This window comes from Capsella rubella, unplaced genomic scaffold, assembly GCF_000375325.1.
Source record: "Capsella rubella cultivar Monte Gargano unplaced genomic scaffold, Caprub1_0 scaffold_7, whole genome shotgun sequence".
Lineage (NCBI taxonomy): Eukaryota > Viridiplantae > Streptophyta > Magnoliopsida > Brassicales > Brassicaceae > Capsella > Capsella rubella.
Window position 1 is genome coordinate 10626961 of NW_006238917.1, and position 17827 is coordinate 10644787.

Here is a 17827-nt window from a genome sequence, read left to right on the forward strand (position 1 = left end):
GAAAACACTTTCGTAATGTTCCGATTTTTTGTAATTTTGTTGATAAGTATCATGATTAAAAAATTAGTGATTAAATAGTTGATATTAAGAGTGTTTGGTAATATTAATATGTTCGTTAATCCATGTAGTTTTAATTTTGATGTGTGCGAATACTAAGTAATTTTTTTATAACTTTTGTACGTTTTAGTATATTTTGTTAGCAAACTGTACTCAATATGTTATTATGATGATATTACATGTCTCATGTGTGCTTTTCTTCAAACTGTTTGTGTATTTTTTTTTTTTTTAACAATAGGTATTATTACACAGTAGTTATAGGTTTCACGTGTTTTAATCTAAGAATTAAATCAATAAGCTGTTCAATTATATTGAAGCCATTCTATCAAATAACAAACAGTTCACCAGATCTATGATATTAGCATAAACGTACATTATATTATACTAATATAAAAGATCAAACGTAAGACTTAATTTTAGTCATAGTTTTAGAATCACTACACATGAGGCTTGCCACTCTAATCTTTAATATCATATTAGCACAAAAGACAATGTTTTCTAATATGTACGTTTTCTAATAGTTTACGAAAGTATACATTTTTGTGAAGAAACAATACATCAATACCTGTTAAAGAATCAATAAGTAAACGATGGATTCCCGAGGACACTGGAACATGAGAGCAAAACCATTAGATAGAAATCTTTATATATGAAGGTTAAAAGAAGTTAGACAATCATTCAAATCCATTTTTCATTTTATAAAACGTGAGAAGCAACAAAGGATTTGACACACTTATTATTCCTGCAAAATTTTCCACAAATCAAACATAATAATCATTATAATATGTAATCAATATTCTAAACTTTCTGAATTTGAATATTAAATAGGAAGCATGAACAGATTTAAAAATCAAAACTTTGTAAGATTTGATTTTGCATGAACAGTAAAAATTTGTTTGCTAGTGTATCAAAGAGCATAGTATGAAAAGAAAAGACAAAAAAGAGCATCGTATGATTGGGTTTGATTTTGTTATTCTAGACGTGTTATTTATAGAGTTTCTTTGTGATGATAGAATTATGTTTATGTTTGATATCGTATCTAAAATGGTTTATTGAGCAAACAAAATATCTTTGAAAATATATACATATTGAGAATTAAAGTTAAGTATATACAGAAGTTAGATATGAAATATCACACTAAATTTTCGTTAATTATAATCATTTAGTTTCTATTTCATGTATTTATCTAATTTTAAATTTGCTTGGATTGTTAAGTTGGCATTTAATAGCTTACGTTTCCTCTCTCTTATTTATTTTAAATTCGTTTTAATTGATTTTTATCATTAATTAGTCATATTCATTACGGTAATATAGGGAAATATTACCTAATTTTGTTTAATTGTTTTGAAGGATATTAAATCGTTATTATTGTATATTGGACTAATAATCCATAATTCATGCATTTATGGATTGTGAAATCTTAACAAAATTAATTCTCTCATAATTAATGACACTATTAACTTTAATGACATTTAGTTAATAGTCTAAATATAAGGATATTATGTGGCAAACAATGAAAGAAAAAGTTGGTCACAAATTTGTACTTCAAAAATAATAATATAGATGCAAAACCAAAATTATTTTTTGGTTTTTGTTCAACTTATGCATTTGCATCTTCCCAATATTAACGCTTTGGCCTAGCATATCTAAAATTAGTTTACAGATCAGCTGAAATAATGATCTACGTTAACATAGTATAAACCAATGTGAGTCGGTGCATTTTGAGTCTTCTATCTATATTATTATTCTTGGTGATGACGCGAATACATTTATTCCTAAAATGACGTTAATATATTTATGATTTAAGGAATGTATGCGACGTATACGGAGGAGGTATTGAATATTATGTTTAAAAGTTAACTAAGGAGGTATTGTACTATCCGGCTTTCCCAATCGGGTTGTAAATAGATACAATGAACCGACCCGAAATAATTATTGTCACAATTAACCTTAATGAAATAGATAGATTAGTTAGACGTTGAGGGTAAATATCGGCAAAATAATTTTAAGCCAAGGGGGTCAAAAAAAGGTTGCAAAAATAATAAGATAGATAATTAAAGACTTTGATTGAAATGTCGTCTCCCAATAAAGTCTTAACTTGTATTTTTCTTAAAGAAAGTGACAGCCATGACCCTATTGTATAGCTCAGCTACCCAAACTAGCAGCATAATTTGACAGAGCAAGTTGAGGCGAGTTTTACGTGAAGATGCTCGTATAACATAGCACCAAGAAGATATGACTGAGATAGCAGAAACTAATAAAGAACAAGTTAGTGATGTAATTTAAGTTCATTAATGTAGTACGCTATACGATATGATAAGCTGTATGATGTAGCATCTACCTACATTCTATGCCTTTAAATTGAACTAAATCAAGTCTTAACATTTTTTTTTTTTTTTTTGTCAACATTGAACCACAATTGGCCTGTCCATTAGCCAAATCCCTACAAATATGTAGGGAGCGGGATTGGATCCCTGATGTGATGGTGTCCGTCCAACAGTGGACTTATCAATTGCCACTAAACTAAGGACACTTCACCATTCTTTTTATGTTTTGGGGGGACAAAATCAAGTATTAACATTCTATGCCATGAAAATTAAACTGATTATTTTTTTAGTTCTTTTTAAGCAGAGTATGTAGTTCTGAATTAATCCATTTAAATATAGAAATTTTTGTGATTATATTTAGTTAGAAAATTCTCGTTATAGAAGATATTGATAGATAGATGATTCCATGTTTTTGTCTTTTTTTAACAAAACAATTTGTTAAATAAAATTCATTTATATTGGGTTTTATTCTCATGATTTTATCAAAAGAAATAATTTTTTATGGTTTTACAAACATGAAATAATATAACAGTTTTTCGTCTTTAAATAAATTATATTAGAGTATTAAAGTCTTGCTTACAACGGTTAGAGTCATTGCCTTTGGATAGTGGTTAATTTAAACCGCACAACAATTAGTAGATTTTCACAACTAAATGATTCAGACTTGAGAGGGCTCTGAACTGAGATACAAAATAGATCCCTATTAAGAAAATAATAAGAATAATAATAAAAAAAATAGATCCTTATTATAACCAGCTTCACAGACAAATAGTCCGTTTATCATATGTGAAGTGGGATCAGGTACATCTTGCAACTTTTGGAGTGAGAACTGGACTTGCCTAGGTCCTCTTATCCAGCTAGCTAGGAAAGTGATCATAATAGGAAAGTCACATGATGGAGTTGGGGCTGTTGGACTTTGAAATAGGCTGTATAGATCGTATTCTTGAATACAGGGAACCAAGGTGTTATATTTGACCACCAATGAATGTTATGCATTGTTTTGTACGTGTGTAAGATTGAATCAACAAAGAAAAGACTAAACGAGTTGTACAAACCAAAGCCATGAATCCAAGTCTTACTAAAATATGAATGAGTGAGGGCTGCTGGTGGATCAAGCCATCAAGGGAATCGGACCATAGTGAAAACTACATATATTGTAGCTCTGTTGCTTGAAAAGAACAAAAATCTACTTTGATCAATATAATTTTGATGCTTTGTAACCTTTTACCAAAAAAAAAAAAAACAAGAAACCGTTGATGCTTTATGCATACGATGATACGAAGCAAGCCTTTAAATATATAGTCTAAAAACTTAAACAACCACAACAAAATATAAAATGTATCAAAGTCACAAAATTGCTAAAAATCTCTTTATATTGCATAAAAGTCACGAGAAAGTAACCAGCATACTTGGGAGAAACGTATGGCCGCTGAAGCATGACGTGAGGCCCAAGGATAAAGATCGCCCAAAGGAAGAATAAAACGGATATAATGCAAATGACTATCAAAAGCCACTTCACATGCCCTACTGCAGTGAGCACGCCAAAAAGGAATGCCAAGGGCATGCAGAGTAGAGAAAAAAGCAGTAAGGGCAAGGCCACATGTAAAGATTTTCGGATGAGTAGTGGATCACCCAACTGTGCCCAAATAAGAGTACCTATTGTTGCTACGGAACTTTGCATTGCCAAGATGTCCAGAAGTAGAAAAATGCAGAGAGTTGGGTTTTTGGCCAAAGTTGCCCTGCCCAAGTGTGGAGCAGAGCTATTAAACCCACCTGGTATTGTAAAACCTGCAGCAAACGTCATTGTGGCTACAAGAGCCGCAACCAGTAGAAGCGTGTTGACGTAATCTCTGTTATTCTTAGGGTCTAGTGGCTCTGCCGGTCTTGTTAATGAGTCCACAGATTCAAAACCCCTTGTGTGAATAGTGTATAACAAGAGCGCCAGTGTCCACCTCTGTAATCCAAAAAATGGGTCAAGTTGTAAATCATATATTTTGGATCAAATGTGTTGTAAGACATACCTCCTGAAAGATGTAGTTGGGTTTCAGCTCTGACTCAGCAATATCCCTAGCTGTTAAGCCGCTTTTGTTTCGTAATTTCAGTATCTTGGTACCCTTAGCAAGCAAAGTGATGGATCTATAGTGCCACTTCATGACGGCAAGGTGCAAAGGTGTATTACCGTCCACATCTTGTCCAATACCCAGATGTTCCGTATCTTCATTATCCATCAACAATTTTGCAACCCGATGTTTTCCGTTTTTTGCTGCAACGTGGAGAACGTTCTGACCAAGTTTGTTAAGTAGGTGTTTTGCATCTGGACACTGCTTTATAAACTCTTCAACAATTTCTTGATGACCTTCCTTTGCAGCCCTATGAATTGGAAAAGAACCATCTTGGTCGCAGACATAAACACTCTTCTTTGACCGATGTAAGAGGTTGCATACTCCTTCATAATACCCTACATATGCTCCGAGTGCAAGACAAGTCATACCAGAGTCATCTCGCTCGTCCACAAGACTTGGATATTCATCAAGAATAAAATCAAGGCCATCTGTTCAAAGATTTGGGAACAACAATTAGTATACATAGGTAGACTTTACAATTTTTACAAACTGGTTTTACATAATTGGAACAGACTAAAAGCAGCTGCTACTGGTTAAAGCGAAAAACAAACCTTTATTCTTGGCCATCAAAGCAGCATGTGCAAGATATTTTTTCCCTTGTAACTTCGAATATAAGTTAAACTTCTTCCCTTCAAGGTTCTCGTTGCCAGTAGTTTTCAAAATTGCTTTCACAAGGGATACATCTCCACGAGCTACTGCCATAAACAAGGAAGATAATCCCTCATTATTTCCAAGGAAAGGAGCATCATGGTTCGCGTTCACCAGATACGTAGCCATCTCCAAATACCTTCCTTCAATCGCCAAGTGCAGAGCAGTATTTCCATCTTCGTCCTTGAGAATATATGGATTCAGTCTCTCACTCTCTTCATTACATAGTCTATCGGAAGCAAATGTTACCAACGCAACAAAAGCCTCAACAACAGCGGTATGACCTTCATAAGCCGCCACATGAAGTGGTGTTTGACCGCTCGAGTTTGGCTCCAATAGAAGGCTAGGACATTGAGAGACAATATCCTTCACTAGTTCTAGATGACCCCATGTAACAGCAAGATGAAGAATTGAATCTCCTTTACTGCTCCTGAGACGTGCCAATGACATTGGCGTTTCATCTCTTATCAACTTCTTTAGACATTCTTTGTTCCCATCACTTATTCCACTGAAAATCTCCGGAGTCATCTTAATATATTCACCAGGGAGAGCGAAAAGATCCGACAATCGAAGGTTAGTAAGGAACTCTGGCACAAGTTCCGTGTCTGCCGTGTCTTCTCCAATTTGAGAGAAATCTTGTGAACCAAGTATGTTCATGGGAAGGTATGTTCCTTTTCGTTGATCATAAGACGCATCGGATGATATTTGTGCCTCCAATCTACCTAGATCTGCTTCAGAACTGTCCATCGCAAACCTGAAATCATCACACAGATTTAAGTTACTAAGTTCGCCGACTACAAAAAAAAAAAGTCAACCATTGCCTGAAGAGGGAGCGGAGAAAGACTTACCAAGTGGAAGAAGAAGATCCGTAATGCAAGAGGACTTGCTAAAGGTTGACGAGATTGAGACAGTAAGTGTTTGTCCAATTAATATTAAAATGTCGTTAATGTCTCCATGTTCATAATGGTGGTCTCCCATTAATTAAGGGAAACACTTTCTTTAGTCAGAAATAATTAGGAGAAATATTCAAGACAAAGATTAAAAATGACCCGGTTTACTAACTCATCAAGTTGTAAATTAAAGACTTTGATTGAAGTCGTCTCCTAATAAAGTCTAAATTTGTATTTTGCTGGGAATGGATAATGTGGCAACCATGATCCTGTAGCCCAACTACCCAAACCTACAAAATAATAAGCGAAGATGCTCTGGTCTCCAAATATAATACGGTGTTATTAATCCCTACTATAGTAAAAGAGAAGTACACAAGGTATTCGGGTCGGGTTTTTCAAAAAATTCCGGGTTAAATTTTCAATCGGATACTTGCCAAATTTTTTGTTAAATATTTTTCAAATATTTTAATAATATACACCAGATTCCTATCATTTAGGAAACTATATTAATGCTAAATAAAAATATGTCTTATAAGGAAAATTTGTTTATGAATATAAAGATCTCAATATTTTAAAAATATTCTAATTATTATATTAATTTCTTATATGAAAAAACAAAAAAAAATTATAATTTTTTATAAGTTTAAATATTTGATATATAGAAAAATATAATTTAAAAATATTTGGTATAACAAATATAAAAATGCATCTAAAATACATAAATAATGGTAATATAATCAATAAAAATGTTAATTAGTTAAATGTTTCGAAAAATAAAATTTGAATATATATGGCTATAAAAATGAAAGATTTTATTAAAGATTTTATAAAAACCGAAAGATTTTATATATATTAAATCTTTATTATTATTTTTTATATTTCCTAATATGTTAAATGAAAGATTTTAATCAGAAGAAAAAAATAGTATATGAAAAGAGGTTTCAAAATTATTCCAATCTTTATCAATTTGAATTACCTATAAAAAAAAGAATTATATTTTATCATTAGCATAATTAATGCGAAATTATAGAGATCCATATATATCTAAAAATGGTTATATTTGAATTTTGAAAAAAAACAGAAATTTGACAATCATTAATATATTTCAATGAGTAATACGAAATATTTTGGATACAAAAAAAATAATTAAATTTTAGGATAATTATTATAATTAACTAAAAATACTTTAATAACAATATTTTATCTTTGTAATTATTAATCATCGAATCACTACTAATAAAAAATCAGTCATAAAGAATATATTCCATAAGTTAGTTTAAATAAATTACCTGAAATTCTGAATTTTCCTTAAAATGTTCTAAATATTTTAATATGTGAATAACAAGAATATTATGGTCTCTTATTCAATATGAAGTATATTAATATTTTTATTTTATTTTAATAGGATACAAGTATATACAAATCTTTCAAACTCATATGTTCTTGTGTGATACATGTATATACATGATTTTCATGATTTTTCAATATCATATATTTTCATGATTTTTTTAAAAATACACGGGTTTTTCCTGATTGGTTGTAAACATTCTGAGTATACATTGTGAGTATACAATTTGTTTAGTAAACATTCTTTTATTTAGTTTATAAAAATATTATATTTAATTTCCGAAAACACACTTTTCTCAAAGAATTGAAACCAAATATACGTTTCGAAATAATAATTGTTGATACTAAAATGAACGAAATAATAACACATACGACAAAACACGTTAAAATAAAATAAACCTGAAAATATTCTTTCGCGTTGTAGCGCGGATCTGAACCTAGCATACGTGACAAAGTACACATACACGATAGAACATATTCTCATACTTGCCAAATTCAACACCAACAATCCATTTTAACAGTTAAAAGTTTACGTAATTCAGAAAAAAAAAAACAAAAACTGACACTTTTCCCCCGCGCTGTAGCGCGGGTCCGGGCCTAGTTAACACTGATAATGTGACATAGCAGAAAATTTATAAACAACGAGCTAGCGATCCATTGATTCTAAGAAACTTATAAACAACGACCTAGTGACTTTTTTTTTTATTCTAAGAGTCGGTAACAAGAAATGATTTGCACATGTTACTAACAAATCGTTTTTTTTTCATTTTAGATAAACCTTATCGGCTGATCCGATTAACTCTGGTAGAAACGCACTGATATGATTGAGAGTAGATTTCTTTACCAACGACGAATATCGTTGTGTTGTTAAATGAAAACAATGTCCAATTAAGCCTTGCGAACGCTGGTTCAAGGCGGAAAGATGATGCATGCAAATATGTTTGTCTTGCAAGTAATCAATCATGCTGATCTCTAAATTTTGAATTAGAAGTTGAAGAATGATGGGAAAGTTGTTGGGTAAAAACAATTCATCACCAAGTGCTAATAGATCAATTGGTAAAGATCTCTGGCAGAAGCTTAGAGGTCGCCGGTTCGAGTAGCGCTTGGGACGAAACCATATAACATGCTTTGGTTTCGGGCCTGAGGGGATGTATGGGATTTGGCCCAGAACCTCTTTGATTATTCAAAAAAAAAAAACAATTCATCGAACTATTGATAAGTGCAAGCTTATGTGAAAAGCACATGTGAAGAGTTAAAAGAGAAGCATGAGAAGAATTGTGTATAAATAGGGTTGAGTATCCCTTATAAATAAACAAGGCCTCACAAAAGAAAAAAACAAGAAAAAATAAGGAGGAAAGACAAGAGACTTAATATTGAGACCACAACAATCGACTCGAGCACACGACTAGGGTTCATCTCATGATTGGTTGTGTATTGATTCGTTTCCTGTATTTACCATCGATACACTGATCAATAAAAAAGAGACTATTCGACATTTATTTCGTGTTTTATGTAAACTAAATAAATCGATTACTTTTACCTAAACAATCAGCTTTAACATAATACAAGTACAAATTATTACTTTCTAATATAATAACCGAGAATCTAATGTGGGTAAATTGACCCGTGGTTGACCACGGGATAAATTCTAATATCCGCTTAATAAGTTAAGTTAATGCCTACGCTTTCCGCGAGCTAGTAAGTTCTTAACAATCTCGTGCTTAGTGAAATGTTAGCACATACATATTGCTGCAAGTAATATACGGATGGCTCTATGACTGCTCCAAAGCATCCGAGCCATTCCCTTCTTTGAGTTCACTCTATACTTCTGTTTCTTTCTGTTTTGTTCTATGCACTGCCCAACAGTTTGGCTAATTCTTTTTTTACCAAAGCAGACACTTTTGGCCGTAGCCGATTTGGTTAATTGCTATAGTTGAGTAATAATTTTTTTTGGGGAAAGTTAAAAGAAAAAAACAAAAAAAAATCGGGGAACATTGGAGACCCAATTCGCAATTCCCAGACATTCTTCATCTCCTTCGTAAATCGTCGATTCAAATCAGGCGTCGAATTACAGCAAAAGCCCCATCTCGTGGCTCCCAGAGATGTCGTTAGGGCAAAAGAGTGCGACGGATCCTGGTACGATGCTCACTTCCCTTTTGAACAAGCGAGAGAAGCTTCGCCAAGAGTTACGGAGCATCGAGAAACAGGTTAGGGGAATTTGTATGTTCTAGAGTTTATTCGATTCAATTAGCACCGCGCAAATGTTGAATCGACCATACTCAAATCTTGGGTTCTTTTATTTTCTAATCTTTATAGGTTTATGAATTGGAGACAAGCTATCTTCAAGAATCGAGCCATATAGGAAATGCTCTAAAAGGGTTTGAAGGGTTTTTGTCTTCTTCCAAGAGTAGTGCTAGGTCTCTCTCTCTCTCTCATTCTCTTTGATTTTGTAGAAAATTTGATTCTGTTTATTGAAATTGATTGCTTTTGCTTTAGAGAATGTAGTAACTTCTCAGCGTTTAGTATGTTTATTGTGTGGAGGAAAGAGAGTGATTGGTTTTGGTATGAACCCATTTTACAGTGCTAAGAGGTCAAGGAAGTTTCAGCCTGAAGACAGAGTCTTCTCATTGTCCTCAGTCACTTCACCTGCTGTATGTTTCTTTCACTTTCTCTCGATGCAAAGACGGTTTTTCTTGTTTCACTTGTTTTTGCGGGAGATCGAATCACTGCCAAAAGAACCAATTGTTTCCTTTATAGTACGTAGTTTGGGTTGAGAATACAGTTTCTTAAGATATGGTTGATTACTAAATGGCTGATTTCTCTAAGCAGATTCAAACTAGTGTAAAAGATGAATCAATGATGTGAAAGAGCTAGAGTTCTGTGAAATGCCTTTGTGTCTTTGTCTTGCGACTGTCATTTGTTAGTTTATTACTCTGTCTTCTTTATTCGAAAGTCGGTTGGCCTTCTTTAGTGAAAAAGGTGTTTGTTTTCAAGTGGTAGCTTAGAGTTAACCGCAGTTTTAAGACTTGTATGTTGATCTACCCTGGTCTGTATTCAGGCGGAAGAGCTTGGTGTTGGAAGAGAAGGTAGGCCCTGCAGCTACACCTATGCTGAATTCACTTTTGCCTATTATGAATCAGTTTATTACATGCTTTATCTCTGAATTATATAGATGGAAGAGCTGAATTGGGGCCAGGGCGATCAAAGGGTGGTTTGTCGACGGCACAGTTAGTTTCCCAACCTTCCTTTACCTCGTTTAGACCTGACCCGTCCTATACATGATTTTGGTTTGACCAATGTAATGAAATTATAGGGGAAAGCCAAAGAAAGGGAGAGGACAATCGATAGCCAGAGAGGCAAAGAGAAGCAGACCATCTACAGAACCAGATTATGAAGATGAAGATGATCCGGACTTGAATATGTATGGGCATGGCACACTCATGTAAGACGTTTGACACAGTAAGAAACAAATCCCGCGTGTAACCTTTCTTTTGCATCCTAGAACAGAACAGAACCGATCGAAGTAAGTCTAGGAAGTAGGAACTAATGTGCCAGCTTTACATCATCCATTATTATGAGGTTGCAGTGAGGGCTTTATCAAATATTTTAATCAGTGTCTAGAAAAGGTGAAAAACTACATGATCATATCAGTTTATAGTCACCTTTTCAATTACAATATGGATGAAAGAAAGCAGTTGTAAGAATGTGTAAGAGTGGAATTGGTTGGCATGTATCATCATGATTCATCATTTCTGATTGAAGCTTAAAATAGAATTTGTTCTTCTGGGTCCAAACTTAGTTGTACTTTCTCTTTTCTTGCTTCTTTCTATATTACTTTTCTAATATGAATTATAAAAATAATTGCCAAAATAAAAATATTATATTGTAATGAAATGATCTATGAAGAAAAGAATGTTCATACATTCACAAAAAAAACAAGAGTGGTGAACCATATGTATTCACATTACATGGAAAAAAAAATGACGTGAAAAAGTTTGTTACCATTTTTGAGAATTCACCAAAATTTTTAAACAATGAAGAAAGAATGAGAAAACAAAGTTCTTATAGAAAATTTAAAGAAGAAAATGAAAACACAATCAGGAAGAGTGTGATCAAATTCAAGCACTTCGTTTTAACCTTTCTTGGAATTCAAGAAACGACCTCTCTTTCTCCATCTTCATACTTTCTCTAAACTTGTAGATGAACTCGTCGGCTCTCTCGTCAACCTGCAAATGCGGCGACGCAGCCACCACTCTCCTCCAAGCATCTTCCATTGAATCAGCAATCTCCGGCATCCCTTCTTCGTCTTCTTCTTTTTTCTCCTCCTTTTTCCCAACAACTCTCTCTTTGCTCCCACTCGTCCCCTCACCACGTGATTGGCTTTGGCTTTGGTTTTGGTTTTGGCTTTGGCTTTGGTTTTGGCTTTGGCGTTTGCTTTGGCTTTGGCTTTGGTATTGATAGATTTGAGAGTAATAATCATCATCATATCCATAGTGACGACGCTTTGGTTTAGTGCGATCGCGAGAGAAAGCATTGAGAAACTGCCGAGAACTTTCGTTGCCGCTATAGTGATATTTGTCGGTGGTGTAGCTATTGTTTTGAAGGTACCTTGTTCTGAAAGGAACGATGAGACGGCGAGAGATGAACCTGAGGACACGAGCCGTTGAGTTTCTGACCGATGAAGCGATCTCCATGTCTCTAAATTTAGACTTGACCATGTTCGTGAAGTTCTTCCATGCCCTCTTCGCTGGATGTTGCTTCTTCTTTTGCCGCAACGAAGCCATTCTAGAGCCCTTTACCCTTTTTTTTTCTTTTTCTTTTCTTGAAATATGTTTGGCCAAATGTGTATTATTGTCAAGAAATGGTTTATATTTTAGTTCTAGCTAGCCTTCTAGGCTCTTTCATTTTCCTAATTAAAATACTAAAACAACATTGCTTTTGGGTAAAAAGTAGGGAACAAAAAGTGAGTTCTCTTAGCTTACTCCGGATGGCAAAAGAAAATAAAAACTTAGATTCTTGCTTAAAAAGAGCATATTGTTTTGCATATCTTCAGGTTATAAATCTGAATATAGATTTTATATATATTTTGACTAAAGTTCTTCACAGTGTGTTTAAAGATGGTATGAACCTGAGTTGTTTTTGAAGCTCTGTAAAAGATACATGGAAAATGAAAGTAATGTTTCCATGAAGGTGAAGAGACCCATGTGAGAGATCCGACCAAGGGAAGGCCCATAATTTTTATTTGGATAATGACTAATAAGTGTAATTATTGGAATGGGACTGTTGAGCTAATAATTATTATTTTAACCAACAACCAATCAATCAATCATACTATGCATTTATCTGCACATTCCAAAAGATTATAATTTATTAACCATAGCTTTATATTCCTTCTCATATGTACCAACCAATTTGTTGTTTTGAGACTTGTCTTCGACATTATTTATCTACTCTTAGTTATATGACTTCTGCCTTACATTAGTTTCAAGGATGAGGCTTGTGGATTCCATTGACATCAAAGCAATTTTTAATTCGGAGAAAAATACTATTGAAAAGAATTAAGATCTAATTAGTAAAAAAATTAGTTTTAAGGATGAGGCTTGTGGATTCCATTGACATCAAAACAATTTTTAATTCGAAGAAAATACTAGTGAAAAGAATTAAGATCTAATTGGTAAAAAAAATAGTTTTAGCGGTTTTGATTTGTATTATTTTCTAAATAGTCTTCTTCTTTAAAACCTATTATTTTGGAGGGGATTTTTATATTCTTATACCGGCTTAATTTTCAGGAATCTGTTTTTTTCGACTAACTTATGTAATTTCATCCATCGTTAATATATTTTGGATGACAAAAAAAGTTATAATAAGTTAATAACGTTGTGTAAGAAAATGTAAACAAATTTAATTCAATTCATTTTGTTTACACCAGCATTTTTAACATTGAGATGTTCATTTGAATATCTGTTAGAAAATTATAGAAAAACAATTAAAAGTTATGTATGGCACATCTTTATTCTATGCAAACTACAAGCCTCCACTTTCCAAAGGGGTTCTTGCCTTTTTTTTTTTTTTTTGGTAAGATTGCATTTTTTTTTTTCGTAGTGATAAAACATGGGTAATTATTTTCTTAGGCAACAAGTTAAACTACTCTCACTCAAACAAAAACATGTAATTGTTCTATGCAAATTCGGTTTCCAAAGTGCATTTCATCTAAGTAAGAGTCACATAGATATCCCAATTCTCACAAGTTACACCTAAATGAGTTTAAATCTCTCTTTTATGAGCCGACAAAAAGGAAAATATTGGGCGTCCAAAAGTTGCAATTGACGCTAATTAATAAACTCGAACGGTACTGATAGTCAAGTAAAGTTGCGCTAACGATAAATTAAGAGATTTTATAATTGCTCACGCATTTGTTAATATGCAAACTCTTTGAATAACAAAATAAAATTAAGTTCCTCCATTACAATAGTTTAGAATTTATATGGTCAAAGTCAAACTATTTAGTCACTAAAATGATCACCCATATAAATCTCTCTTTCTAAATAAGTCAAAAGTCAATATAACGGATAAGCGTTTTACAATTTCTCCTTTGTATACATCGAGAAATATTTGTGTGTATGTGATCTTGATTCTTGAACTTTTCTCGCTATTTTGTCTCATGGCTTCTTCTTCTTCTTCGCCTCGCACTTGGAGATACCGCGTCTTTGCAAGCTTCCACGGAGCCAACGTCCGTAAAACATTTCTGAGTCATTTACGTAAACAGTTTAACTACAATGGGATCACGATGTTTGATGACCAAGGGATCGAGAGAAGCCATACCATCGGACCTGCTCTCACACAAGCCATCAGGGAATCAAGAATCTCAATCGTCTTGCTATCGAAGAACTATGCGTCTTCGAGCTGGTGCTTGGATGAGTTGTTGGAGATTATCGAGTGTAAAGAAGCTATGGGACAGATCGTGATGACAGTCTTCTACGGAGTAGATCCATCTGATGTGCGGAAACAGACAGGAGAGTTTGGGATGGCTTTCTCTGAAACGTGTTCCCGAAGTAACAAAGAGAAGAAGCGAAGATGGAGTCAAGCTTTGAACCATGTGGGAAACATAGCTGGAGAACACTTTCAAAACTGGTTTGTCTGTTTTTTTTTTTTTTTTAATTCTTTTAATTAATTTAGGATTGTTATACTTTCTTGAAATTATTCTCATATCAATTTTTGTTTTATTTTTCTCACTTGTTAGGGACAATGAATCAAATATGATTGAAAAGATTACTAGAGATATTTCAAACAAACTAAACACTACAATCTCTAGAGATTTTGACGATATGGTTGGACTTGAAGCACACTTGGAGGAAATGAAGTATTTGTTAGATTTAGATTATGAGGATGGAGCTATGATAGTTGGAATATGTGGCCCTGCAGGCATTGGTAAGACTACCATTGCTAGAGCTTTACATAGTATACTTTCTAGTAGTTTCCAGCTTAGTTGTTTTGTGGAGAATCTTAGGGGAAGCTATAGTAGTTGTCTTGACGAGTATGGTTTGAAACTGCGTTTACAAGAGCAGCTACTTTCAAATATTTTAAACCAAAACGGTATGATGGTACACCATTTAGGTGCTATACAAGAAAGGCTATGTGACCAAAAGGTGCTTATCATTCTTGATGATGTGAATGATCTAAAGCAACTAGAGGCTTTGGCTAATGAGACTAGTTGGTTTGGACCTGGAAGTAGGATCGTTGTGACCACGGAAGATCAAGAGATTTTGAGGCAACATGGTATCAACAATACTTACCATGTGGGTTTTCCATCTATAGACAATGCTCTTGAGATCTTTTGTTTATATGCTTTTAGGAAAAGCTCTCCTCCTGATGGTTTTACAAAACTTACAGAAAGAGTAACAAGTATTTTTGATAACCTTCCATTGGGTTTACGTGTCATGGGGTCATCTTTACGTGGGAAGGGGGAGGATGAGTGGGAAGCTCTATTAGACCGGCTAGAAAATAGCATTGATCGAAATATCGAGGGAGCACTTAGAGTTGGGTATGATAGTTTACATGAAGAAGAACAAGCTCTATATCTCCACATTGCGATCTTTTTCAACTACCACAAAGATGATTGTGTGATGGCAATGCTCGCTGACAGTTACTTCGATGTCAAAAACGGTTTGAAAATCCTAACCAACAAATCACTCATATATAAATCTAGCAGTGGGGAAATAGTAATGCACAAGTTGCTACAGCAAGTGGGTAGACAAGCAATTAAAAGACAAGAGCCTTGGAAACGGCACATCTTAATAGATGCTCATGAGATTTGTTATGCCTTAGAGAATGATACAGTAAGTTTTTTTTTTTCCTTCAGTTTAAGTTATTCTTTGGTGAATGTAAAAAGCATTATCTGTTGTGTTATGCTAACAAATTCTTCATTTGGAGTGTCTTTTAGGATACAAGAGCTACTTTAGGCATATCCCTTGATACATCTCAAATCAACAAAGTTTTTATAAGTGAGGCAGCTTTCAAAAGAATGCGCAATCTTCGATTCCTAAGTATTTATAATACAAGAAATGTTATAAATGATCGAGTGGACATACCTGAGGACTTGGAGTTTCCACCTCATCTAAGGTTACTACGCTGGGAGGCATACCCAAGAAATCCTCTTCCTACTACATTTCATCCGGAATATCTTGTAGAACTTGATCTACAAGAGAGCCATCTTGAGAAGCTTTGGCAAGGAACACAGGTTACATTATTTTCTTATATTTGAATATGTTACTTTTTACTCATTGTGTTCTGATGTTTTTTCCTTGCTTGTGTTTTATCACTCAGCCACTCACAAATCTCAAGAAAATGGATTTGACACGATCCTCTTACTTAAAGGAACTTCCAGATCTTTCAAACGCTACAAATCTCGAGAGCTTGGAAATGAGCCATTGCAAGAGTTTGGTAGAGATCCCTTCCTCTTTTTCAGAACTTCGAAAACTACAAACGTTGATAATACACAACTGCACAAAGCTAGAAGTTGTTCCAACTCTCATCAACATGGCATCTCTTGACTTCGTCAACATGTATGGATGCTCACAATTGAAAAGTCTTCCAGGTATATCTAAGCACATCTCAAGACTCGTTATAGATGACACAGTAGTAGAAGAACTGCCAACATCAATAATGCTTTGCACTCGTCTTACGACTCTTCTTATAAGAGGTAGTGGAAACTTTAAGGTATTAACACAACTCCCTCAAAGTCTAACGTATCTAGACCTAAGGTGTACGGGTATTGAGAAGATTCCAGACTGGATCAAAGATCTTCATGCACTAGGATTCCTTCATATAGGAGGCTGTATAAAACTTAAATCGCTACCACAACTTCCTCTTTCGCTCAGGTCGTTAAATGCATGTGATTGTGAATCACTCGAAAGTGTTACTTGTGCAACAAGCTTCAGTTCACATGTGAACTACAATTTCACCAATTGCTTCAAACTGAACCAAGAAGCAAGAAGAGATATTATCCAACAATCCTTCTTTTCAGGGTTGAGAGTTTTACCAGGAAGAGAAGTGCCTGAAACGTTCAATCACCAAGCTAAAGGAAATTTCTTGACAATCCATCCAGAGAGAGGTAGTCATTTTACTGCATCCTCAACATTTAAAGCTTGCATTGTGATTTCCCCTACCGGGTTGATCACTACGGGGAGAAGGCTAATCAGTTTAACGTGTCGTCTCAAAAGCAAAAATGGTGACGTTATCAACGAAGTTTATCATTGTTTTAGCTTACCTGAACAGTCCCCTGGAACAAAATCAGAACATCTTTGCTTATTTCACAATGACTTGCTAGACAGAGATACATGTTTTGAAGTGGACGACAGTGAGATATTGTTCGAATTTAGCTGCACCCCTTCTGACGCCTATGAGATTGTTCAATGTGGTGTTGGAATATATGGAGAAGAAATCCAACAAAAGAGCGACTGCAGCAATGCGTCTAAAAGTATTTCTGACCATGGCCATTATACATATAGACATACATGCAACTTCAAATCAGACAAGGTGTGTGAAGAAGCCAATGTCCAAGTTCGCAAACGTAAGGGTTTTTGGAGTTGGCTACGTAGGAAATAGCATTTATTTATGTTTATTTTCTGGTTGTTCTATAGTAAATACAATAATCAAAGATTAGAACAACAATTAAAATAAAATAAAAAGAATTTTTCATATATATTCTTCCTCATCTCCATGAGTTGCTTTAGGGCATCTCCAAAGGTTAACCCTTCTTATGGGGTTTTAGAAAATTTTTATTTATAAATTTTGATGAATTGAAAGTTTATCCGCTCTTTCCCTTCTTTAGTGTTTCGTTCTTGATCTCTTTTCTTTTTTTAACATATCTTTTACGTTTATATATGTTTTGAATAAGATCAGGTTTACTTGATGTTTGTCTTGGACGTTAATCTGA

General features: G+C 34.0%; 3 protein-coding genes across 5 annotated transcripts; 1 reads left to right on the forward strand and 2 right to left on the reverse strand.

Moving 5' to 3' along the window:
- Positions 1-3641: 3641 nt before the first annotated feature.
- LOC17880763 (protein ACCELERATED CELL DEATH 6) lies at positions 3642-5902 on the reverse strand. The gene is made up of 3 exons (XM_023779078.1): positions 5059-5902; positions 4406-4935; positions 3642-4338 (listed from the first exon to the last, which is right to left on the reverse strand). Exons 1-3 carry the CDS (start codon positions 5900-5902, stop codon positions 3688-3690), a joined length of 2025 nt encoding a protein of 674 aa, XP_023634846.1. The 3' UTR covers positions 3642-3687.
- A 3264-nt stretch (positions 5903-9166) lies between these two features.
- On the forward strand, positions 9167-17496 carry LOC17880917 (disease resistance protein RML1A). Of its 3 annotated transcripts, none has more exons than XM_023779860.1 (6): positions 9167-9599; positions 9709-9833; positions 14062-14523; positions 14633-15728; positions 15833-16129; positions 16216-17496. In XM_023779860.1, the coding sequence occupies exons 1-6, from the start codon at positions 9495-9497 to the stop codon at positions 17494-17496; spliced, it is 3366 nt and encodes a 1121-aa protein (XP_023635628.1). In that variant the 5' UTR covers positions 9167-9494. The 3 variants fall into 3 exon arrangements, with proteins under 3 accessions (XP_023635628.1, XP_023635629.1, XP_006284652.1); XM_023779861.1 differs by lacking the exons at positions 14062-14523; positions 14633-15728; positions 15833-16129; positions 16216-17496 and adding exons at positions 9974-10043; positions 10451-10478; positions 10565-10649; positions 10705-11186 and having other exon boundaries at positions 9205-9599; positions 9709-9809; XM_006284590.2 differs by lacking the exons at positions 14062-14523; positions 14633-15728; positions 15833-16129; positions 16216-17496 and adding exons at positions 9974-10043; positions 10451-10478; positions 10565-10619; positions 10706-11186 and having other exon boundaries at positions 9228-9599; positions 9709-9809.
- On the reverse strand, positions 11333-12263 carry LOC17878981. The gene has a single exon (XM_006284435.2). The coding sequence runs from the start codon at positions 12174-12176 to the stop codon at positions 11511-11513; it is 666 nt and encodes a 221-aa protein (XP_006284497.1). The 5' UTR covers positions 12177-12263; the 3' UTR covers positions 11333-11510.
- Positions 17497-17827: the final 331 nt, after the last annotated feature.